The sequence below is a fragment of the Lontra canadensis genome, unplaced genomic scaffold, assembly GCF_010015895.1.
Source record: "Lontra canadensis isolate GAN:19392208 unplaced genomic scaffold, GSC_riverotter_1.0 scaffold97, whole genome shotgun sequence".
In the NCBI taxonomy this organism is placed as follows: Eukaryota; Metazoa; Chordata; class Mammalia; order Carnivora; family Mustelidae; genus Lontra; species Lontra canadensis.
In genome coordinates this window covers 6260099-6285307 of record NW_022631091.1, presented here as the reverse complement: position 1 = coordinate 6285307, position 25209 = coordinate 6260099, and the positions used below count along the sequence as shown (strand labels likewise).

Genomic DNA, 25209 nt, shown 5'->3' with positions numbered 1-25209 from the left:
TAAAACTGCTCATGGTGTATCTCAGTATTTACAGAATTACTAGTTATTGTATAAACTGTTCACAGCAGAAAATGGAAACCAGACTGAAATCCATTTTTATTTTTTTTAAGCAAAAACCTAACAACTTCACTCTTGCCCGGTTTCTGTGGAATGAACACTTCATCTGCTGGGAAAGTAACTAACTTGTGTCCCTATACTTTTTCATGTCAGTAAATAACGCTAAGACACCTTAGAAAAAAAAATGAAAACTGCCTCATCAAGAAGACAAACTTGATGTCGTCTTTTAGTACAACCTAGAAATATGCCCGGGAGGGCGGGCAGGGTGGCTTCTGCAGCAGGGGCAAGTGCTGCTGCCTGAGAAACCCAGCACCGAGGAAGGACCGTCCACCGTCCTGCTCCAGGGAGCACAAACCACGCCGCACGCAGGGCTCACGGCCGGCAGTGTTCTGAAGACTGCTCAAGCATGTTACAGCCGTCGGTCCAAATTATGAGAAACAGTACCCGAATAAAAGTAACACAATGAAACAGCGACTGAGAATACTAAGTATTCTACAGAAGAGTAATTTATGGAGGAATGTCAAACTGCATTAACGAAATAAGGTTTTCTGTTACCTAATACAGCACAAACTCATTCATCATGTTATACTCTCTAGACCTAATTAAAAACAAGTCTGAGCAAGAAAACCAGTATCCACTGAAACTGCCTGCTCCTTCTTCTAAATTAAAGAGGAGTATCCTTTTAAGAAACGAGAACAGTGAACGTTCTCGTAATTACAGGTACAGAATGTTATCTTATGAATCTGTAAACAGGCACTTTCTCTCGAAAGACTTCACTCTTCTAAATCCGGATGGGGGTAAGCGAGGCAACGTCTCCTGCCGTAGGTTCGCTCGTGCCGATTTCTGAAACGGGCAAACGAGCCAGTGCTGGGAGGACCGAGGCGGCCTCTCCACTGGGCGTTAAGCCGCTCCACGTCCCTCATCTTCAAAACACAGACTGCTCTGTTCCTCATACGTACGCTACTCTACCCTCCTTCCCCCAAACCACTAAGGACAGAAGAGAATCCAATCTCTTAATTTACTCCCAACAGTGGCTCAGAACAGTGCCGTGAGCTGACGTTCGGCCCCAAAGGGCAGTTCAACACGCTACAGACCTCAGGGCTGACGTCCGGGGACAGACTGCAGACTACGCTCACCCTGCAGTCACGAGCTCACACTTCCATAGGGACATGTGTCAAAGCCGCCCGGCAGGAAGGTACGTTCAGGGGAACGGATCGGAGTTGACAGATGGAGAATTCTCGCAGAATGAACCCAAGACAGCTCAGACCGAAGCTCTTCTAAACCAAGAACTCAGCTGGGATTCCCCAGTCCTCTAAGCCTGAACTAGCTCCGCTCCACTGTGGGCCAGTCCCCATTTCTCATTTTCAGGTCAACAAAAAAATACGTTTAAAACTATGTGTTTATGACTTTATACCACAAGACACTAGCTTCTATCTTGAACTTACAGTAAAAGCCCCATTAAGGGAGACAAGCACATTGAGCTATTGGAATACAAAACTGGGCCAAGGTGTCCCTTACTTTTCGACAATTTCACTCAAACTGTCAGACAAAGTCTGTTAAGCAGGTTGTTCTTAAGAACTTGGGCAAGACTTTTCTGCCTGTGTTCCTACCCATTAAAAATACCCTAACATTTTTAATATCCCCTCCCCCGAGGAACCCCTATGATCAGGCAACTTAATGCCTCCAGGCTTTGGCCTGCGACTCCAGGGTCCAGGCCAAGCGCTCAGCTGGCAGCCCCACGCGGAGAGCGCTGAGGGTGGGCTGTCCTCCCTAGGAAAGCCGTCCCTACCGTGCGGGCAGTCCGCCGGGAGCCAGCTCCCTGCCCTCGGCACAGCCCTGCCTCCGCCTGCTCAGTGGGGGCACGAGGACAACCTGATCAGGAGCTGCGGGAGCTATGGCTTAGCTGCTCCAACAGTCTGGCGGCAGGGACAGGATGTCACCCACAAGGAGGTCGCGAGGCTCCAAGAGCCCAAGGTGTGCACCCAAGGTACTCTTCGCGCAAGAGCCGCATGGGACACAGCAGGTGAGTCTCGTGTTCTGCTCTGGAACATGGGCCCGATGGTCTTACTGTGAACGTGCTCTCCGCGTTCCTGGAGCAAGATAGCCCACCCTTCGGCTTCCGCTGCCCCCTCCTGCAGCCAGGCGCTCCCGTGGAAAGAGGCAGGAGCAGCCCATCTCCCCAGACATGCACCCCACCACTGCGTTTCCCATGAGCTCCTGCTTTCAGTCCAAACCCTCCCGTGCCTGCCCAATTCCTGCCGTCCCACATGAAGACCAGCCAGGGAGGCAGCTGATGAGGGCAGATCTAGCCTGGGCCTTCGCAGGAGGAAAACAGGAGAGCTACCAGACTCCCTGAAAACATCCCTTCGCTGGCACGGGGCCAAGGCAGAGGGGCTTCCTCGTGAGCAGTCAGGTCCCGAATCAGCGGCTGAGCCGTTGTAACGGTACCGAGACAAAGCCCGAGACCAGCCAATACAGAGCCTGTCACACATCACGTCCAATTCTAGTTGAAAAATGGGTCCTAGCAAGAACTTCAGGAGCAGGAAAAGCTTCTGTCTAGCAGGATTTGAAATATATATAAACTGAGAACTCCAGTTAGAGTCCTGTCTCCTGGGGCGCTTGGGTGGCTCAGTGGGTTAAGCCTCTGCCTTCGGCTCAGGTCATGATCTCAGGGTCCTGGGATCGAGCCCCGCATCGGGCTCTCTGCTCAGCAGGGAGCCTGCTTCCCCTGCCCCGCTCTTGGCCTACCTCTCTGCCTACTTGTGATCTCTGTCAAATCAATAAATAAAATCTTAAAAAAAAAAAAGACTCCTGTCTCCCTGACGTCTGGTGAATCTCTTGAACACGGGCCTTGCCCCTGTGCTCTACCCACATCACACAGCTGTCACGAGGAGATGAGTGACGTACAGAACCATCTGGAGAGCTGGGGCAACAGAGGCATGAGGGGCCCATCCTGTCACCGGGTAGAAGGGACCCGCTGCCCTTCGCCCACAGCTAGGGGAAGCCACGGTGACGGCTGACCCCCCCCCCCACCCCACAGCGCCGTGGTGAAGGGGAGGGTGGATGGGGCCGTGGGGAGGCACGAATGAACTACAGCACTTCGTGGCCATGGGAAGACTTGGACGTGTCTTTAAGGGACAAGGGAGCCACTGCTGGGTTCTGAGGACTCCAGAGAGCTGACACTTCTTTAAGCAGGATCCCTGTAGCTGCTGCACCGGACAAAGGCAGAAGAGGGACTCAGCAAGAAGTCCTTTGCAGTGAGGAGACGGCAGTGGCTCGGGCCAGTGTGGGTGTCCGGGACTCAGATTCTGAGAAAGTGAAGACGGCGGGATTTCTCAGCGGACAGGAACAGGGCTTATGGTGACGAAGGTTCACCAGAAGGTCTTTCAAGTTTCTGCTGACACGGGCACAGCAGAAGGCACAGGTGAGCAGTTGGGTGGGCATTTCGGGAGAAACACACTAGGGTCTGCCACGACCTGACTCCCAGCGGAGGTGAGACATGGGCAAGCGCGTATGGGTCTTTGGTCTGAGAGGGCTCGGGCCAGCAGCGTGAGTGGGGGTCTCGGACCGGGAGGCTGCCCTTGAAGAGCAGAGGGCGAGCAGAGCCAGGCCTGCCACGACGATGCCGCTGAGCCCAGCCGTCCTCCCAGTCGGCCTGGACGCTCCGTATGCAGGGCACACCGTAGACCCCGCACAGGGGACACTTCTCTGTCTGTCGCACCCGCCACTGCCCTTCTCCTCTCAGAGGACTGACACCAGCAGAGGAGGACTCTCCACGCAGCCTGCCAGCTGACAGGACTCTGGAGATAAGGACACTGTGGCCGTCCCATTTGTATTCACTGGGGAATCAGGCTAAGAAATGCTCAGACTGAGGTAGTTCAAGTCAATATTAATACTCGACATAGTTACCTTTTAAAGAAAGAAAAACTCTGAAGTGTGTCTTTAAAATACAAATCTTGGTGTAACCCTTTCTCCCTGGGTATCACTCCTCTGCACAGAGGCCTCTCACCAGCCCACGGAGCTGGGGACCCCTCAGCCCGTGCGCCGGTCAGCACCCGGTGCGTAAGGGACACCCTGCGCGCGCGTGCGTGTGAGCAGCCGACCCTGGGAAACCGCTTTGAGTGTCCGACCGCCTGCCGCAGGTACACCTCCCCACACCGAAGTACGGAGGGGACATCTGTGTTTTCTGTCTCCTGTGGGAAAAGTAGAGCTAAAGCAGTGTGCCCCTCAGCCGTCAAGGAGGGCAGCTGTGTCCGCGAGCGACTTCTCTTTGGAGCAAACCGTGCCGCCACACTGCTTGAATTTAAAGAAAAAAAAAAATGAAGACAAAGGGCTTATTTGGTGACCGGGACTTTGGGACTGTTCACAGTCCCGTGTGACGCTGTCCATATTCACTTGGAAGCCGGCTGACAAAAATGACCTCAAGAGAACGTCACGGGTACGCCAGCAGGACGGGACTCTGGCCGACGACACAGGTGACGGTACTTGAGCGTCGCCAACACCAAAGGGCAACCAAACCTCCCCGAAACGGACAGCGGACGCACGGAACTGAGAGCAGGAAGGGCTCAGCGTTTCTCGGCCAACACTAACCGCACGGCTGATAAACCAAGTCCGCCCGGGATTATCAACGACAACACGGAGCAAGTGTCTACCGAAGGCTCGTGTGCCACTGACAGACGGTGCTAGCCTAGAGACTTGCACCTTCATCGGCAAAACAATGCGGACACAAATTCGTGTGTGTTTCTGATAGTTGATTATTCCAAATCTATCACACCGAGGTAGTAAAAATGAAACATCATTCACTGCAAAATTTCTTTCATTTGCTCATTTATGACTACATAAGAATACACGGAATCCGTTTTATGACTAAAACTGAGAAAAGGTCAAAAACCATAACAGACAGTACAGTCGAAATGAACGGAGGAAAGCAAAGAGGAACTAATCTAAACACACTGAGAGGCATGCGCTGGAGAGGACGCGGCTCCGCAGCCTGCTCTGGGACACCCCCAGGAACCGCTCCACAGAAACACAAAACCACCACCACTGAAAGGAAAAAGAAAATCAAGACAGGAAAAAAGTACCAAAGGGAAGGAAATGAGAACATACCAAATCTAGAACAGAGATTGCTGGCAGAGCAGTCTGCTGCAGGTAACAGAGAAGGAAAAAAAAGAAAGACGAAGTGTGAAAACACGTTCAGACCTGTCCGCCACCACCACCGGCGTGCTTGCTGCTCCCGCGCGTCACCCGTGCCTGAAGGACACTCTGGCGAGAACAGCAAACGCTACACACCGGCTTCCCGAACTCAGAAACAGGAAAATGTCCACAAATGTATTACACACTCGAGTTTCATTATTTGTTCTTCTAAGCAGAAGAAACTTTAAAAAAGCACAATTTCCCTGAGCTCTCTTATTGGGAGACTGAGATATTAACCTTAAACGTGATTAGTGATAAACACACAGATACTTTTAACGAAATCATCGTACAAAACTTTCCACATGTCGTGATTCATGTGAACAGGCTCTGAAACAGTCAGTGTTGAGCCGTCTGGGAAGCCCCGCGGACCGTTCGTGAGAACTCGCTGCGGGGAGTAAGCGTAGAAATGCCACAGAGCAGGTGCTGACTTTTCACTAGGGACGGGGTCACCACGGTGAAGGTGAATGAGGTCTGCTGGTTCACCAGAGACATCGGCTTCACACGCAGCGTGGACCGCAGCCAACACGCTCTCCTGTTTCAGGGGGTGAGATCTGAGGCCGGGAGCGCGCTCGGCTCCTGCGATCACCTCCTGCCACTAGCAGCACCGGAGGCAGAGGACCCTGCACCAAGCACTCAGCCACCGTGTGGACAAGGGAGGCCGGAGTCCTGACCCCAGAGTGGAGACTCTGCAAAGAATTTGGACATTGTAAGTGACCCATTAGTCACCGGTCAGTTGCTCTTTCAAATTTTAAGAATGTTTATTACTGGTGACTCAAATAAACCCGTAAAATCATGTCACAGTTAAGATCTGGGCTTTTGAGACACCGCAGTGTTCCTGCTGAATTTGGGGCCGAGTTCCACATACCTGTTGCTGAGAATACGTGCATAAGAAGACGTGTGTGACATGTTTCAGGAAAATAATCTACAGGGCAAACTCGAAAAGGGATCAGACTAGGGCTTTCCGTATGAACAATTATCTAAGATTAGGCTGCGTCCTGATGTGGAAAGACGGAAACGTCGGACTGAACAGGTGTCTCCTGAGACCTCTAGCAGACAGCCCCAAATCCACGCTGCCACTAGAAACCAGACCCAGAAGTCACGCTCCAGGCTGTCTTTCCCAGAACACTGCGCTGTAAACAAACCCATGGATGTGACCGGTCGCTTAAGTGCCCGTCAACAGTTCTCTGGACAGGGTAACAAAGACTCTCAAATTTGGCACGTTAAGGGATCTACTGTGTTCTACAAACACAAATTTCACTTCTGTTATTTGATTCGGAAGAACAAGTTACTTTTATCGAGGGGAAACGGGAGTAACACCCCAAACTCTCAGCGTCTCTATCCTGCCGCTGAAGCAGAGGAGCTTGGTGTCGGAGGAACCTGCCTCCTAAGGACGAGCGCCCCGTGGAGCCGCTCTCTGGTACTACGGTTCTCAGCAGTGCCCTCTGTCACCGCCGTCCAGGGCCGATAATCGAGACGGGGGTGAGCGCAGGACCTGCCGGCTGGCCGCCTGGGCGGCTCCAAGGAGCACAGCCCCCTCGCGGCACGGGCACCATCTCCCTCGGCTCCGTTGCTGGACCGGGCTGCACCGTGAAGACAGTCTGTACGGCCCACCTGGCCTCAGGCCCTCACTCTCTGGCCACTTAAGAAAAGGTTTTGCCAACCCCTGATGAGGACTATTACCGGTTACCAGCGAGCTAGTGGTTATTAACTCGTTTTCTCAACTGAAGCGTTAACGAGAAGCTACCTGAGGAGCCAAGCTCCGTGTGGACGGGGTTTACTCTTCACCGTCTGCGCCTCTCACCCTGGCTCGCCCTGCGGGACGCCGGCTAGCAGCAGCGGGTGCGGCACCACGCGGCAGGCCGGGGCCCTGGCCAACTCACCAGGAGCCCGGGCACGGCCGCCCCCAAAAGCGCCGCCCCGGGCACGCGCGCCCACAGCACCCGTCCCCTTTACCCTCGCTCTCCGCTCAGCCTCGAGGCGCTGCATGATCAGCATGGTGTCCACGTCGTCGTCCTCCTCGTCCTCATCCTCCTCGTCTTTCTGCTTGGACTCCTGCAGCCTCTTCTGGAACTGCCACTCCAGCATGAGCTTCCGCAGGCGGTCGCTCTCCTCCGCGCTGCGCTCGGGCCTGCTCTGCAGCTCCTGGATCTCGCGGCTCAGCATGTCCACGATGTGCATCTGCTGCTGCTTCTCCAGCTTCTCCCTGGCGTCCCGCTTCCACGGGTCCGGGGATAGGCTGTCTCCCGACGACAGCTCCTCCTTGCTGACCGTGACGTACTGCAGGTCTCTGCGCTCAATCGTGCGGGGCTGCAGCTGGGGCTGCAGCTCCCGAATGACCGTCTCCTGGGGCCTCTGGAGCGTGGAGGGCTTTTCTGGCTTCACGTGGGGGACGGTCCCCGGGGAAAACGGGGCTGGGTTCAGGGACTGAGAGCGCATCTGGCCCAGCTTCCGCTCCTGCTCCCTGCGCTTCCTGTCCCGTTCCTCTTCCAGCCGGGCCTTCTCCTTCTCATACCAGCGCTGGTGCTCCTCCCGCTTCCTGCGCTCCGCCGCCGCCACCTGAGCGGCTGCGGGTCCCGTCTGGCCGGCGGGAGGCGGAGGGAGAGGCAAGTCCACGGGGATTCCGTCCAAGTCCCCGGCATAGTGCGTGGGAGGTGGCGGGGGCGGTGGGGGCAGGTCTGTTTGGACCGGCTGGGACACGGCCACCGGCACAGGCTGCACGGCGGCTGGCGTCTTCCAGCGCCCAGGGCCGCTTTTGGTCAGAGTGGACGCGGGGGTGCCTGACTTGGAGGAGTGGTCCAGGTGCTCCTGGCTGGAGGTGCTGGAGCCCACGGAGGGGCTCTGATGGATCCACATGTCGCTATCGGACTTGCGGTCCAAGGCCGCCTCGATTCGACGCCGCTCTAGCTGGTAAGCTTTGTCCTCCCGAAGTTCCTCTTGGGAACGGGTAACACGCTGAGAAAAGAAAAAAGGAAAACTGTTCTATTTCAGCTGCTTAGAAAAAAATTACTAAAAGTGCATTAATATTTTGTCTCCAGGGAGAAAACATTTTAGGGAAATCGTCAGGGGAGTGCAGAACAGAGGCTGAGACCATCAGCTCTGTGGTTCTATGGGACGCACGAAGTAGGGGCGCCATGTTGGGGGTGGGGGAGTCCGGGCTTTTCCAGGGAATTTCTTTATCTGTTACAAACAAGGGAGAGCTGGGCCTCCCGTCTACATCACGGTGCGCGCGCACACACACATTCAGCTGCTTCACGGACGCGCGTGGCCTTCCCGCTCCTGCGTGGGTCCCTGCACACACCTGCACTGCGGCTCTTCCCGCGACGGACACTGAGAGGATGAGTGTGTTTAGTGTAGTGCAATTCTGAGTACGAGTCACGATCGAATCTTAAACGCGTCAGCCATGGCTCCACCAGCAGATGATGGACTCTGGGGACTGTGACAGAGCTGGGCACATGCCAGGACAAGCCAGGCATCCGGGTGTCTCAGTTCCCGTCTCACAAAGGTACAAAACGCAGTGTGTATGTGTGGAAGAGAACAAAAGGAACAGTCTTCCAGAGGCCTAGTCTCTGCACAACGGCACGTCTAAAAGTAGTTTAAATTGATAGAAATGATCCACTCTGATGTCAAACATTTTTTCCTGTCCTGTTAATGTGTAGAAATTAAAGATGCAAATCTGGAAAAGAAGCTATTTCCTTCCTTAAAAAATAAACCAACAAGAAAAAAAAGGGGTTCACTTGAAAACACAGTAGCCTGATAGAAGAATGGAACGTTTACTGCCCACATTTGCTCTATCTGTACGGTGCCCACAGAACCAGTTTCTTGCTCACCAAGCAGTATCCAGACCCTCAAAAGAGGCAGGGGTTGGGGGCACTGAACCCTGGGTGGTTAAAAATCCACACACCACTTCTGACTTCCCCCAGATCTTAACGACTAACAGCCGACTGCTGACCGGAAGCCTGATGGAAACAACAAGAGCCGATCACCCCGTATTCGGTATGTCTCAGCACACACCGTACTCTTACAGTACCGTCGAGCACGGACAAGAACACATCACTATGAGGAAGAGCACATACACGCGCAGCACTGTCCTGAAAATGTGGGCATAAAAGTGGACACGAGCAGTTCAACCGATGCTACTCATGTCAACGGTGTCATTCGACTTCCTGCTATTTGTCGAACACACACTCTTCAAGTGGACGATGTCAAGGGTCCTGCCTCAGACCCTCCACCGGCTCCTCCTGTCTGCTGCGGCACCGAACCTGCAGGGTCACACTCTGCTCTCCCTGCAGACCCTGCGCGGCCCTGGGGCCCTTGCTGCCATCTCCCATGTATCCCCTGCTGAAGTCCTACGCTGAGGCTCAGTCATGTCAAGATCCACAGAACTGACCCGTCGCCACACGGACCTCTCTGCGTTCCGACTTCCTCTTCGAGCTCACTGACGCCCGAAATGAGGCAGAAGCCAGCAGCAGATATACACTATGAACATGGAGGCCTAAGAAGGATATTCCCACAAAACAGGAGCAAACGTGTAGAGGACCTTGACACAGGGTAGGGACAGCTTCCTACGGGCTAACAAAAGACGCCAGAGGAAGCAGGCCACACGAGTACTCCACTGTGAAGGAGACATCTGGAGGAAGACCCCTTCTCCGCTAACTCCAGCTGGCCGGTGGAGCTGGGCACCCAACGGTCCCAGACAGACTGGGCCTGTGGGGGTCATTAGGCCTCCCTAGGAAAGTGGCAGGCTGGCCCTGTGGACAAGACGGCATCATCTGTGATCTCAGCATCACTTCTTGCCCTCCGTGTGGCTCCTCCTCACCACTACTCGGGCTCCCCACCCCCCGACTGGGAGCCCTTCTCTGTCGTCCTGGCCTTCTCGGCTCAGCTCCACCACACTTTCAGCCCTGGGTTCCTCTGGCCACCCCGACTAACGCACCACACCCAGAATTCACCATCCATGACCCGTACTTGTTACATCTCTATGCCCGCATGTGATTTCTTCTTCCAGTCTTTCACAACCCAACGTCAGCTTTCTAAAACAGAAAAGCACATCTGATAATGTTCCCAGATCCACGATTCAGAGGGACACTCCCTTCTCTACGAACTTGGAGAGAACCCAAATTCCTCAGCTTATCACTTCAAGCCCTTGCTGTGTGGTTCCAGGCAGCAAAGACCGGGCACTGCCCCCTGCCCCGAGCCTGGTTCCCGCTCAAGGGCACGTCTCTGTGCCTTGTCCCTTGGTCTGGAAAGCTCTTCTGTTCAGCGCTGTGAGGTAATGTGGGAGCCCAGGTGCCGGTCACACGTAGATCGACAGGTAGCTCTGCCACCAGCGGGGACTCAGATCCCCAGCAGGACTCACTACACGTACTGACTTTATCTGCCTCATTTCCCAGCCACATGGTTAGTTCCGTGGGCAGGGACCACGGTCACGCCTCTGTCCCAGTGCCCGGACAGCTTCCATACAAACAAAGAAAAACGCACATCACTCGTTTCTCACTCCTCGAATCCGAATCCTGCCTCACAGACTGTAACGCAGGTGTACCGTTACGAACCCTTCACTGATCAAACATCGGGGGGATACAGCTTTCCTCCTCACATCTTGTTTTCCTTCCTATCGCCTCTTCCTCAGTTAACCAGGAACCCGGGAAAGAAGAACAACTATCAGACTCGGTTCTGTCCTCCAGAGGGTGTGACCTGTCTCTCCAACATCATTCAGATTTTCCCGTCACATGGGTTTATCCCTGAGGGCTGGGAACGTTCACAGACTCCTTCTCTCTAACCTGAACTGCGACACTGGAATGATTACTGTCTGTGTGCATGTGCGGCTTCTCCTCGTAACTTGGCCACTGGTTCTGAGGAGCCGCCACCCGGTCCTGGGATCTGGAGGCGGGGAAGGTGAAGTACTCCCGGCTGTACGTCTGTGTGGGGATGGGGTAGGCCTCCGGTCTCGGTGGGGGGGTCTGCTCCTGGAAACCGGGAAGAAGAAAGAAACGTGAGCTCCTGGCAATTTGCACTTAAACTAATTTAATTTCCAATGATCTGTTTTAAAATATAGTAGATACATTTAAAACTGTGTTAAAAATTTAAAGCGTTTGATCCCATACTGAGAATAATTAAACCATTTTTCCGTGATTCCCTCATTTAAAGCTAATTTCCTAATTGTGTTAAAAGTGAAGAAGGCCTCTGGAATTCTAAACACGGCTGACATGTGGAGCGAATGTGGGAGGAGACAGGTCAGGGACCCCGCGGGAGGCCTGGGCATCTGCCGCAGGGAGGACGCTCGCTTCGCTCTCACACCTCCGTGCAGAGGTTCCCGGTGGAGACAGACGTGATCTTGGCTGTTGTTCCAGGGCTGTACGCGCTCTTCCCTCCGGGGCTCGGAGGCTGATCTGTTAGAAAGGGTCGGGGGAAAGAAAGTTTCACATTAGATAAAAAAAAGACGCGATGTCACGTGACAGAGCTCTCTGAGGGTCGTGACCACGCGCCCCGCATCTTCCATCTGCCAGTGAGGAGTCAACACCCGACAAACAGTAGCCACGTGGGAGATCAGGGCTCACCACACCCTCTCCCCTCACTGGCATCATCAGAGCCCCGAGCTACCAAGTGTCATCTGCAGACAGGGACTGGCGGACATTTCTGGCAACGGGACAGACAATAGATATCTTAGGCTTTGCAAACCTTGTACATGTTGCATATCCTTCTACTGGTTCTTCTTCTTCTTCTTCTTCTTTTTTTTAAAGGTTTTATTTATTTGCAGACAGAGATCACAAGTAGCAGAGAGGCAGGCAGAGAGAGGAGGAAGCAGGCTCCCCGCTGAGCAGAGAGCCCGACGTGGGGCTTGATCCCAGGACCCTGAGATCATGACCTGAGCCGAAGGCAGAGGCTTAACCCACTGAGCCCCCCAGGCGCCCCTGATTCTTCTTCTTGCTAACAACCCTTGAACAGTAGAAGCACCCCTAGGGGACCTGCTGGCAGTCTGCCCACTCCAGCCAGAGACCGTATCAATGATGCGTCCAGAGCACGCACTGAATCAAAGTGTCCTAACCTAGTTTTTACCGTCTGCCAGGAGAACACGGCTTTCCACCTCTCTCACCAAGAGCACGTGTCCATCAGCGCGTGCCCGCAGGGACTCCCACCACCTTGGTAACTAAGGGGGCACACGGTGTCTCCCCAGCACCGCCGGGAACCGTGCACGTGCAGGCCAGGGAAGGACAGGAAAGGGACGCTTCTTACTAGCCACGTTGGGGCTGGAGCGGTGGCCAGCCCGGTTCTTCATCAGTCGGTCGTCACCCGGCACTTTCTTAGGTTCACTGTACTCTGCCCACGGCAGCTGAGGGCTCTCAGGTGATCCGTTTGGGGCTGAATTATTATAGAGCTCGAAACCTTCACTCTTTGGTCGGGGTTTACCTGAGCCACGACGGTCTGAAACTGAAATCAAAGTGTATTCAGGTTCTCCTCATTTGCGTGAGATTTTATTTTAAACACCCTATTTAGTCTTTTTTATTTTTTTAAAGATCATATTTATTTATTTGACAGAGAGATCACAAGCAGGCAGAGAGGCAGGCCAAGAGCGGGGCGGGGGAAGCAGGCTCCCCGCTGAGCAGAGAGCCCGACGCGGGGCTCGATCCCAGGACCCTGGGATCATGACCTGAGCCAAAGGCAGAGGCTTAACCCACTGAGCCACCCAGGCGCCCCCCTATTTAGTCTTTAAAGACAGATAAAACCTACAAATATTTAAAATTTCATAAGACCGTATTTTTAGTGGGAGAAATAAGGTAATTTTTTAAAATCTAAGAGTAAAATCTTTTTCTAGACAATCTTCAAAGCAACATTTAACTTGCACTGATGGGAAAAGGTGCTCTTTCTAACCCTGTCTTCTCATAAACTCCACCTGTTAAAAGTCACTAGACAACTTCTAAAGTAACTTTTCAAAGTGAAAGATAAATATACTTCCCTCACTTTCTAAAACACACTAATTCTTTTAGTAGCTGATAGTGTGACTGTCCACGTCCGCTTCTGGCTTTCATGTGCCCCGTGTGGCAGCCTGGGCATGTTCTCTGTTCTAATAGCTTCCCTCTGGGGAAAGGTCATTTCCTTCTTGGAAATGACCATAAGCTGTGCCATTAGCCCACCAATGCGGTAGCATCATGAGAAAAGTGAGAGATATGCTGGGTCGAGGTCTACACAACACACGGTTGGGTTGAGCTACGCTCTGTTTATTCTGGTACACAGCAGGTCCAGGTTCTCAGAGGCTGTGGTTGCAGCCATGTCACCATTAGGTTGACTTCAGGTCCTGGACTTGGAGGAAGCTCCCAGAATACGGACTGACAGAGAAGGGAACTCCATCAAGGCCAGACTTAGCAGCTGTGCACAAAGTTAGCAAAGTAAATGCAAGGTATATAATGATTTAAAAGATAACATGAATCCTAACGGGTTTCTCCCTGTGATTCTGAACTAATCCTTTCCAAAAAAGCCCTAAATTTCTATTGGTTTTATTCTGATTTATTCTGATGTAGCGACAAAATCATGGTTCCAAGAGATGATCTCATGTCAATAATGGAGACTTTAATTTAAAGTGACCTACGTACAACAAGACAATCACGTCCTGCACACGCAGGGCTGTAGTAACTGTTCATACGCAGTCCTACAGCTGTTTCAGTGGAGAATCCTGCTTGTTCTCTGAAGATTTCACGTCCCACCCGCATCCCCTGCTGCCTATGACCAAGTGCCTCCAGCAGCCGGCTGGGCCCACGGGGGCTTCTGCGGGCAGGAACCTGGGGAACCACCCCGGGGCCAGACACCGGACGCTGCTCTCAGCCACTTATCCCGGGCATCTCGCTGGAGGGCTTGCACCCTGCTGGGATGCTGAAAGCAACAGCACCCAACCCCCCGAGATCCTGTGGCTACAGAGAGAAGGCCAGGACGCTAAAATCCATGGGCCGCACGAAGTGACCCAGACCCGCCCGCTGCTCCCAGCAGCAGTTACGAACAGACGGCACAGCCCCCGCCACGAGCCCTTACTTCTCTGCATCATGGGGGACGGCTGATTGAGCAAGGTGGCCAAGCCGTGATAAATTGCTCCCTGCTTTGCTACTTCTAGCGTCACCACAGAACTTGTTCTTGTCATGAGTTCTGCCGCCCTAGGAAGAGGAGAGAAGCACAAACGTAAGAAAATGAAAGGCAGCCTGTAGCCACACTACTCTGAGGAACAGTTCTGACCTTCAGACCGACGACCTACTGCCCATTCCCTTCCTTTCGAGAGTAACGAAGCACGCGTCTCCTGTCGCCATAGTGAGAACGGCCAGACGACACTCAGACATTCCCAGCATGTGCCAAGGGTATTTTTTTTTAAGCTTCAAAGAAACCACTCCAAACTAAACACATATTTATAATCTGCTAACAAATGCGGTATCCTGTACACTATTTTACATTTAAAAAGGTGAAGAGTAAGGGCATAGCTTTTTGGCATTTTTTGTCTTCTAATTCCAAATGTGAAATATCCCTAAACATGCTAATATTCAGCTTGAAACAAACAAGTACATAAATGACGATACCTTTCTTGAGAGAGTCCTACCAGACTCCGTCCGTCCACACTGAGGAGCTGGTCGCCCGCAGCCAGGCGTCCATCCTGTGCATAGCCGAAGGGCACGTGTTTTGGGCGGCAGGGACAGCCAAGGGCGAGAGGAGGAAGAAGAAAGTCAACGGTAAGGAAGCTCATGTTTGTTTTTTTCAGCAAACAGTCTACATGGTGTTTTCTACGATAAGCATCAGTGGGGCCTCGCAGGTCATTTGTGGAACAGGACTCGCGGAAGACTTACATCTTTAAAACTGATACTAACCACGTCCGCAGCGCCTCCTTTTACAACAGACTTGACGTAGATTCCGAGTTTGTCCTGACCAGCGCCCTAAACAAAAACAAGGCAGGACACACTGCTTGAAGACACACAGTAAAAAAATACAAACCTCAGTAAAATACAACACAAATAAAAGAGTACACAGATAATTGTAACAGAAGTCCTGCTTCTTGCTTTTACATGAAAATCAGTACTAATAAAATTAACACTCTATTTGGTAAATACAATGGAACGAACGGGAAACGTACGTAGTTTGTTTCTAAATCAAGGAAAGTCCTCCTGAAAAATCGATTGCTAATAAACCAGTTGACGAGGAGAGGAAGACCCGCATCCTAACGGAAATTCAACATAAGCTCTGATGGCCCTGGGTTCGAATGAGCCACAGCCACCCTCACGACTTACACTATTCACCACTTTGAGACAAAAGCGATTTACCGGAGTCTATATCCCCTTATTTCCAAAGCTGTATTTTAAAATTTAAAACAAGAAAAAACTTCTTGTGGCATCCAGCGAGGGGCACTTAGGTAAGTAAGAGTAAGAGGGCTGTGCGGAAAACGCTGCGCACGGGTGCAGCGGAGATCACGCGGTAGAACTCCAGATGAACGCGGAGCTGGGAGCCCCGAGCCCCACGGCAGGCTTGTCAGGACAAGCAGCTTCTGCCAAACAGGTTTAAGGACTACACATAGCTCCCGTACAGAATCACCAATGTTCTACCTGGACAGTCCAACAAGAACATAAAAACCCGCAGGAGTCATTTACTGGACTGGCCACAGGAAGCCATCGCATGCGTGAAATCCCCCTTGGAGCACTGCCAACGTCCCTCAGCCGAGGACACGAGGACACATTTCGTAGCTCAGAGTAATTTCAATAGTCATGAAGTACTGTGTCATAAAGGAAAAATGCAGAAGGTGTCCCAGAGTTGTAGACAGTGAGTTCAAGAAATGACTTCATGGAAGCAAAGTTCCACAACACCGCGGAAGCACGTGGTTTCCACTCAAAAACTCCTCATCGCTGCCTTTCGCTGACAGCCGGTTCAGAGAGGACAGTCTGACTGGGGAGCGCTGCTGAGGCCTGTGCCCGCTCTCCCCTCAGGGGAAACCTAGCACGGAGCATAGCATGCCATTGTTTTCCGTGCCTAAAACCATCTACTACGTATCTCATTACGAAAATGGGAGAGACCGTCCCAATTTAACAAAACAATTTTGGGAAACGGTATGTTTCAAATTTCATGTGGTTACATGACCTGCGAGCTGCGTTTATAAAAATTCTATACAAGCTAAAACCCAGTCCTCTCTTTTGCAGCTCCCCTCCCCAATCTGGCCTAGGTTTTCCCGTGTTCACCCCCGTGTGCTCCTCGGTGTCTGTCTGTCCCCTGTCCCCGTGCTGCACACCCCCTGCCCCGCCCCAGACTCCTGACTGCCTACAGACAGATGCACGCCCCTCAGAGGTCAGCCAGCACGTCCACTGCACTACGTAACCACGTGCAAGCGGCGACCTCCACCGGTTCCTCACACACACACACACACACACACACACCCCAAAAAGCAGAGGCAGTTGGCAAAGCTTGTCCTTTTCTGTAAATGTGACATTTCACAGTAAACAAAATACATACAGTAGGCACTCGATAGACGGCAGCGTTCTGGACGGCAGCATGTTCCTCAGCGAGAGCACAACAGAGCAACAGCCAACCCGTTAACCTGACTCTGCTCTGGCCGGTCCCGGGTCTCCCTGAATGGGGCCCTAACGTGCGCGTGGGAAATCACCCCCCGCCAGCCCCGCGCCGCCTGCTCTGTAAGGCAGGCGATCCGATGAAATGATCCTGTCCCCAGTATACTTCGTACTTCTATGTGGTCGGTGACCGACTGCTTAATGCCACAGCCCAGCTGTCTAAGTGACCATCACTCCTCCGACAGGCACCCGCCGGCTACTCACACTGGGAAGGGGCCTGTGCCACATGCCGCATGAGCCGCAGCTTTGCCGCGAGCCCCCTGTCTGCTTTCAGCCACTCATTCAGACCAGGAGCCGCCCCCCGAGAGGAGCCAGCAGCCCCACATTCCATACAAGCTTCCACCTGGGGGACTCCCCGGGAACCGCAAATACTGCGCAAGTGACCGGAAAGCCCACAGCACCTTCGGAGAGGCCACATACGTGTGCCGTGAGGTTTACAAAGCGTAAGCTCAAATATTCACGTGAAACTGATCACGTGATACACACACTGGACAGCACCGTGACCGTCACATCTTCAGATGCAGGCACAAGTGTCCAGCATAATCGTCCAACAGTCCCGGCAAGCCCTCCTTGCGGCCGCCCCGCTGGTCCCCTCAGCGCTCCCGAAGCGCGCCCCACGGGACCCCGGGCCCTAGCCTGGCGCCGCACCCTGGAGCCTGAGCGCAGATCCTCGCCCTCTCACTACACACGGCGCCTGATCCACAGCCTCCTTCGCGCGCCCCTGATCCGCCCTGCCTCCGTCTCCCCGTTTTGGCTCACGCTGTACTTCCCACAGCAACGTCTGACGCAACAGGTCTGCCAAAACGCTTTCGTTGTTCGACTCCCGGCTCACCTGCCACCATCCGCCAAGCCACACGGCTTCCCGACATCGGGCAAGACGCAAGCTCCTCCTCACCTGTGCTCCCGGGATGCTTCCCCGAGTCGCCTGCTGCCGCCAGTGCAGATGGCTCTCCCCACCGGCCTTCCCGGTCGCTGCCTTCTAGCCTCCAGCACGTGGTCAAGGCCTTCCTCCCAAGCCCACCACGAGGCAGCCCAGACCCCATGAGCAAACAGATCAATACTTGTACCCATGCGCCAGGAAACAGCTGACGCGGCCACCACGGACGTAGCTGCTAACGCCACAACGTTCCAAGCTTAACTCGAAGCTAGGAACCCTGAGCATTTCCGACTGTGGCACCATAGGGACTGCTTCCAGGAGGAGCTGTCTGCCTTCACTGTCAGGTGAAGGATGACGGGCAAGGCTCAGCATTGAAGAAATGCTGTTTTCTTGCATGATGGGAATTTATCTAAGTTCTAAGCTACAATCACATCTTTAATTCCAAGTTCAATTTATCAGTGTATCTGCAACTCAGAAAAGGAGATCTCCATCTGAGGAATGACAAGACAGTGATCATTACAGCCCTCAACTGCAAAGGCCCAGTAGGCTTCTACAAGGTCCTTTTGAGGTTGGTCATAAAGATGGACTTTAAGTCACTGACAGTACATGGTGAAACACATTAAAAAATATATTGTTGGGGGGGCGCCTGGGTGGCTCAGTGGGTTAAGCCATTGCCTTTGGCTCAGGTCATGATCTCAGGGTCCTGGGATCGAGCCCCGCATTGGGCTCTCTGCTCAGCAGGGAGCCTGCTTCCCCCTCTCTCTCTGTCTGCCTCTCTGCCTACTTGTGATCTCTCTCTGCCAAATAAATAAATAAAATCTTTAAAAAAAAAAATACTGTTCGGGGAGGGTGATAAACAAAGGAAGAATGGATCCAGAATATTCTACAGAGGGATCCAAGCTGTGGTTAGCATTTGAATCTCACTAATGTGGTCTCAACCTTGCACCACGTACCTAGAAAAAGTCTTGATTTAACACCCCTACTTCTTACATTTCTGTAAACACATTCCCATTCCGCTAACCTTTAACCTTCCCATAGACGTGGCCCCTAAAGCAGCCCTGCTCCGCCTGAACTCCCTGCCCTCCCATCTCTCCATACTCGAATCCTGTCCATACTTCACGTGTGGCTCACGGTTATAAACAGGACATAAAAGAAATCACAAGTACAACTGTTGTACAGAGAAATGACCAGCTCCACTGCTTATTAATTTAGAAAAACAAAATTACAGATGGATCAGAAATCAAAGAAGTTTAAGGACTTTATTTTTTTAAAGATTTTATTTGACAGAGAGAGAGAGAAAGAATGTGCACACATGAGCAGGGGGAGGGGAGAGGCAGAGGGAGAAGCAAACTCCCGGCTGAGCAGGGAGCCCGATGCAGAACTCGATCCCAGAACCCTGGGATCATGACCTGAGCCGAAGGCGGACACCTAACCGACTGAGGCCCCAAGGTGCCCCAGAAGTAATCTAAGGAATTTCTAACCATACACACATACACATACGTGTGTATATACATAAAAGCAACACGGGTAGTTACTTTCAATGCAAAATACCACAATCTCCGACCAGCTCTAAGGAGACCCGACATCTTCATCTGGACGCAACTCTCCTGGTTTGCAATGTCCACTGTGGCAGGCTGGACAGAGGGGCGGGTCGGTCAGTGCTACTTCATCCCTGCTCGTGCTACCCGGGCTGGGACCAGGCCAGCTCTTGGGAGCACTGAGGCAAACTCACCGCCTGCCAGGTTGCAGTAACTCCTCAGCATTACGAAGCTCTCACTACCTGCCCCACTTCTTCTGAAAAAAAGTAAAATTATAAACTATGATAAAAACGGTATAAACTAAATTATTTCAGAAGCATTAAACCTCTTCTGTCTTATTTCTGATAATAATGCACACACTAACCTAGCCTAGAAAGACTGAACTTGTATGACAAGTCCATTCCTTTTCTTTTTTCAAAAATTTTATTTACTTATTTGAGAGAGCGAGAGAGTACACGAGGGTGGGGGCAGAGGAGAGGGAGGAGCAGGGAGCCCCACGCAGGTCTCGATCACAGAAACCTGGAATCAAGACCTGAACCGAAGGCAGGTGGTTTAACCAACTGAGTCCCCCAGATGCCCCAAGTCCATTCCTTTTCTAGTTAAGAAAGGCAAACAGGGCCCAGGAAGTTTTTGCTGCTACATGCCCTTGTAACACACATCAGTAAAAGAATGTAAACACGAGCTATATAAACATTAGCCAAGCATCGGTGCGGTGGCATTAATAGACACTACCAGACTATGCTGTCCGGTACGGCGGCCGCAGACCACACGCGGCTCTACTGAGTACTCGGAATGCGGAAATGTAGCCGGTCCAAACGGAATGTGCATGAAGTACACAATAGACCCAGATATCTAAGCTTTGTATGGAAAAAAGAATCTAAATATCTCATTAATGACCTACATTCCAACTACATGTTGGAATCATAACACTTTGGATATACTGTGTAAAATAAAACACATTATTAGAATTTCAGGTTTTTTTTAAATGTACCTAATAGAACATATAAATTACCTTTGTGGCTCACACATTCTACTGGACAACACTATTCTAAAACTACAGATTTTTCATACTATATGTTATTAGTAACTACAGGTACTAGCAATAAATTTATAATTAAGCAGATAACTGGGTAAAAACAAGATTTTCACAACATATAACATTATGTACCCTGATTTCCAACCATGGAAGAGTAACATTAATCATTAAAATGGAAAGGCTAAGTAATTTTAAGGATTACTTGTTTAAAGTTACCTAAGCTGGTATTTAAAGATATTTCTGTACTTTTAGTCTTTTATTCATAAAATTTAAAAGATTAATCAGAATCATCCAGAATTATCGATTCCCCATTTAACAAATCAAATTCCCTTTTATTTTTCTTATGTTTTAAAGATTTATTTATCTGAGAAAGAGAGCGTGCATGAGAGCATAAGCAGGGAGAGCAGCAGGGGGAGGAAACCCAGGTGCCCCTCAAATTCCTTCTGTAAAAGGGTCTCCTGGAGAGCAGTTATATATTTCGAAGGCACCAGCAATTATGAGTAACACTAAGTACAAGTGTGGAATTCAATTAAACTAATGAGAAGTACATTTTTAAGTGTCAAAGCCACATTTTCCCTCCAGAAGACACTTCGAGAGTAACAGGGCAGTCGGGTGCCCGAGCTGCTCTGTCTGGGATCTGTGCGCTCTGATGTCACTCAGACTCCTGGAGAGTACAGGGAGGTGACCAGTACGTCCAGCCAGGCTGTGCAAAAAAGTGCATAGAGCTACATTCTCAGTCCTTAGAAAAGCAATTACAGTGAAATAGCAGAGATCACTACATGCGTGATCTTAGTATTTAATCTTTTTTTTAGGATTTTATTTATTTGACAGATCACAAGTAGGCAGAGAGGAAGGCAGAGAGAGAGGGAGAAGCAGGCTCCCCGCTGAGCAGAGAGCCCGATGCGGGGCCCGATCCCAGGACCCTGAGACCATGACCTGAGCCGAAGGCAAAGGCTTAACCCAATGAGCCACCCAGGTGCCCCTTCCACATTTAATCTTAAGTGCACCGGAAATCTGCTCCTCTCTTTTTCCAAAGGGAAAGGAAGCAGGACTGGAGAGGGAAGTGGAATTTCTGAGGACGAGGAGGGCAGGGCAGAGGAGGAGAGGTTTAGCAGAAATGTACTGGGGTTTCCTTGTGAAAAGGGCAGAAGAATGGCAGCACGTTAACAGAAAAGGTTCCCAAACAGAATGATGGAGGCAGAAATAAGAACTCGGTGGCTACAAGCCACACGTTCCCCAGAACTGGATGGAACGCGCCCAGGGCTGAGCTGCTTACGTGTCAGATGTGGACCGGCCACGGGACAAGGCTGCCCTCGGACAGCTGGTCTCTGCTCCTGCTGGCGCACCTTCGGGAACACAGAGGGTGAGGTCCTCTCACCCCGGGCACAGAAACTCAGTCAGGAGGAACCTACGCCTCAAACGCTCAGTGGCCAACGGAGTGTGTGGGGGAGTATGATATGACTAACAGCATAAAAACATCATTAACACACAATCCAAAAGAAAAAAAAAAAAGAAAGAAAAGCAGCCTAGGAGGAAGGAAGAGAGGCCGGCAGAGAGTCAAGCCTATTGTTCCCAGGGCTGGAGACCCCGTCTGGACTCTTCACCGAAGGTTCCAGAACAATGGTGGGCTGGGGGGACCTGAGAGCCCAGCAGCCTTAGAACTCATCAGGATGCTCAGCACAGGGCTCTGCCCACATGCTCCTTCCGCACGGTCTGAAAGCGGCTTTTTTTCTCATCAGACAAGGAGTCCTGATTCACAAACTATTAAAACTCAGACAAGGGTTTTAAAAGCACTGAAAAGCTCTCTCTTCTTGGTAGGAATTACCTTAATTCCCAAAAAAGCAGTTTTAAAAGTCACTTCTGATACACAGTCTGCCCTCAACTAGTCTGAGAGCATGGGCTAGGTGCTCCCGGACAGGTGTGGTCTGTAAACAAGCCGACGCCTGGTTTCGGTGAGCCAGGCTCCAGGCCCTGCCACCGCTTACGCTTTGCAGAGAAAATAAAACCCACCCTCTCTATCCTTTCCCTCTTTGTAAGATGAAGGAAATGAACAAAATAGGGAACTCCTAAGTTGGGTCCCTCAGATGGGCTGCAGGGGTCCGCGGGTGTGTGTGTGCACGGCATGAGGGCAAAGGCGCAGGGCTTTGCTGAGATCTCAGAGTGCTCTGGGGATGAAAGGGGTGAGACCAGTGCAGGCGAGCTCCTGGCTCCTGTTCACCGCTAATGCAGGTATGCCCCATGCAGGGGTGAGGCCAGACTCCCCAGCCTTGGCTGAGAGCAAGTGGGCTAGGCTGAGGCAGCCTAAACCTTCTTCAGACTGGGATGTCCCACGGCCCCCCTACGTGCAGTGCAGCGAGCCACAGAAAGATCATTTCTTGCCACGAGTCCTAGGATGTGAAATGCTTCTGCTTTAAAGCATTAACGTTCAATGTTTCTGTTACGTTAATACTATAATAAAATTCAGTAATTTCATCAATGCGAGAAATTAGTGCTTAGACCATTACTATAAAACAGGTAAAAACCAATAGTTTTTTATTTTTCTAGAATTTACTATTTTGCTTTTAAAACAAAACTATAAAGCATTCTTTCCAAACTCATGAACTGCCACGGAAGGCACTGCCCTAGTCATTTCAGACAACTTCACAGAAGATTATTTCTGGCACTTCCACGAAAGAAATTCTGCAGTCACACTGGGTACTTTGAAACGGATTTTTAAAAGGAACTAAAATTTCCGGACTTCATCTTTTTGACTAGGTCTTCCCCGTGTGGTCACAACAAGGATGTTAAAGAATGTGAGAATGAAGGTCTCAAATTCTTCAAAGGACTTAACTGTAGTTCATGTCAGGAATTTACTCTTCAAAGAGTGAGAAGGTGGCATGTTAATAAACATTGTTTTCATCTTCTCCTTTTTAAGACACAGCAATCTTTTTTTTGTGTTTAAAACTAAGATTTAAAGACTTAAAATCAGTGTATAGTCTAAAAGCACAAACTGAAACACCTTTAAGATATTATTCAACTGTTCATTTTTTTAAAAAGATAGTAACATATCCTAAAGTATCTCTAAAATGGTCATTTCTAGCCTCACTTGTAGCATAAATGGGTTTCAAAGCCAGTCAAAGCCCCCCATGCATCTGCGGGAAGCTCCCTACCCGCTCGACCACGGGCGCCCAGCGTCACTGCAAGCCATCCTCACCACATTATCATCAGCACGAGTACATTTACGGGCTTTTTTCCTGTGCAAAAAGGATACAGGAAGCTTTTCTTTTTACGAACCTTCAAAATGTGCAACACTGAAATACAGAGCAACAAGCCCAGGGTGTGTAATTACAAGCCACAGTAAGCGGCGGCTTCGTGAGCGAGTTAATCACTGGCAGGTTTCAACAAGTTCTAATGGAAGCAGCCGCGGAATGCAGTTCCGAGTCTGCCCGACACCCACAGCACAACAGCACCCTGACGAAACTCACCACCGGTCCTGTTCTTCCGACAACAGAGAACCACATTCCGATCTCGGGACTACAGCAACGTCTCCAACTGAGGGAAAAGACAACTGCCCGCTTCCCTCGGTTTCCCACGGCAGCCAGAGCTGGTCTCTGAAGACACGGCTCCGCACTGCTCCGGGCTGGACATTGGGACACCGAGCAGCATCTCCCGGCACGGACTGCAGCGAGCGCCGCGCTGACTCTTACGTAACCAGTCAGCTCTGACTTGCCTTCACTTGGTACTTTATTAAACTTTAAAAGAGCTAGGAAAATAAAGAGGGAATTGTTTGTATTTTAAAAATCCAAATTAAACAGGAAGCATTGTGCTGTCCCACAGATGAGTAAGAAGGGGCATACTAAACTTCCCCAAAAGCAACGTTTTAAAAAAGTAAACTGCTACACACATACTCTTCCAAATCATCTGGATTTCATAAAACCGAACCGCACTGTGGAAGGAGTGTCGGGAAGCTGAACATCAAAATATCGTCCAGGCTCTAAGCAGCTAGCCACACACTAATTAGGAAAAAAAAAAAAAAAAAAGACTGGGCCAGATATGAAGACCACAAGAGCTTAAAGAAAACACAAACTACACAGACACCAGTAACAGTCACTGGGGCCTCTAGGCTCTTCTGCGCCAACCGTGCAGCTGCAAGGAGGGAGCCCGATGACAGCAGGCACCGTGCGGCCGGCGAATGCCAGGTCAGACCTTCCCCACGGCTTCACGCGCTTGTCCTCGTGCTCGTCTGGTGTGATCTGCTCGGGGCTCCAAGGCTGCGAGGTGCACACGCAGATCCCGCGCCACAGGACCAGCACAAGCACACGCGAGCGAGCCCTGGCGAGAGGGACAAGACAACTCCCCGTCGTGCTAAGCCCTCCCCCGGCCGCGTGCTGGCCTGTCTGGCACTTAAAACACATTCTTGATATCCTGAAAACCAATCTCTTCTAATTGTTATAACTGAAGCGGACCTATGCGACGTGTCAGCCTCACAGTGCTGTTGAGCAGCCTGTGTAATTAAGTGACTTCCGATTTTCACTGCTGAATGTTCCTTTCCTAGCACTGAAGAGACTACACATCAGTTAGAGTAAAACAGGTTACTTCGTGAAGCCGTCGGGAACCATGGCATTCACGCGTCATTTCAAGAGCAGACATGAATGCCCTATTCATGTCTTCAAGGGGCACACTGTCCACTTAACAGACCATAGCCTGAGTCACTTTCTCCAGAACATCCCTCTGTGTGCAGACACCCAAATTCCGTCTCTGGCTCTGAGCTTCTGAGCTCCATACCCATCAATCCAACTGCCCATGACGTCCCACTCCCCAGCTGAACCGGCGTCCCGGCTTGCAAAGGCAGTACGTGCAAAACTGAACACCTGACTCTCACTGCCGACGTCTCGCCCCTGCCCTGCTTGCAGGACACGCTGCGTCCACACGCTCCACGCTGAGGACAGG

The 25209-nt window shown here is 51.3% G+C and overlaps 1 protein-coding gene across 4 annotated transcripts in view; it reads right to left on the bottom strand.

Moving 5' to 3' along the window:
- Positions 1 to 25209, bottom strand: part of AFDN (afadin, adherens junction formation factor) — a 129553-nt gene that overhangs the window by 8998 nt on the left and 95346 nt on the right. For 3 of the 4 annotated variants that reach the window (XM_032837256.1, XM_032837255.1, XM_032837257.1), the window contains exons 23-29: positions 15087 to 15152; positions 14802 to 14875; positions 14269 to 14387; positions 12481 to 12675; positions 11545 to 11636; positions 11028 to 11213; positions 7204 to 8202 (exon numbers count right to left, since the gene is read on the bottom strand). In XM_032837256.1, coding sequence (XP_032693147.1) covers positions 7204 to 8202; positions 11028 to 11213; positions 11545 to 11636; positions 12481 to 12675; positions 14269 to 14387; positions 14802 to 14875; positions 15087 to 15152 — 1731 coding nt within the window. Of the gene's footprint in view, positions 1 to 5163; positions 5200 to 7203; positions 8203 to 11027; positions 11214 to 11544; positions 11637 to 12480; positions 12676 to 14268; positions 14388 to 14801; positions 14876 to 15086; positions 15153 to 25209 lie in introns of all 4 variants that reach the window. The other variant, XM_032837254.1, reaches the window with a different exon arrangement.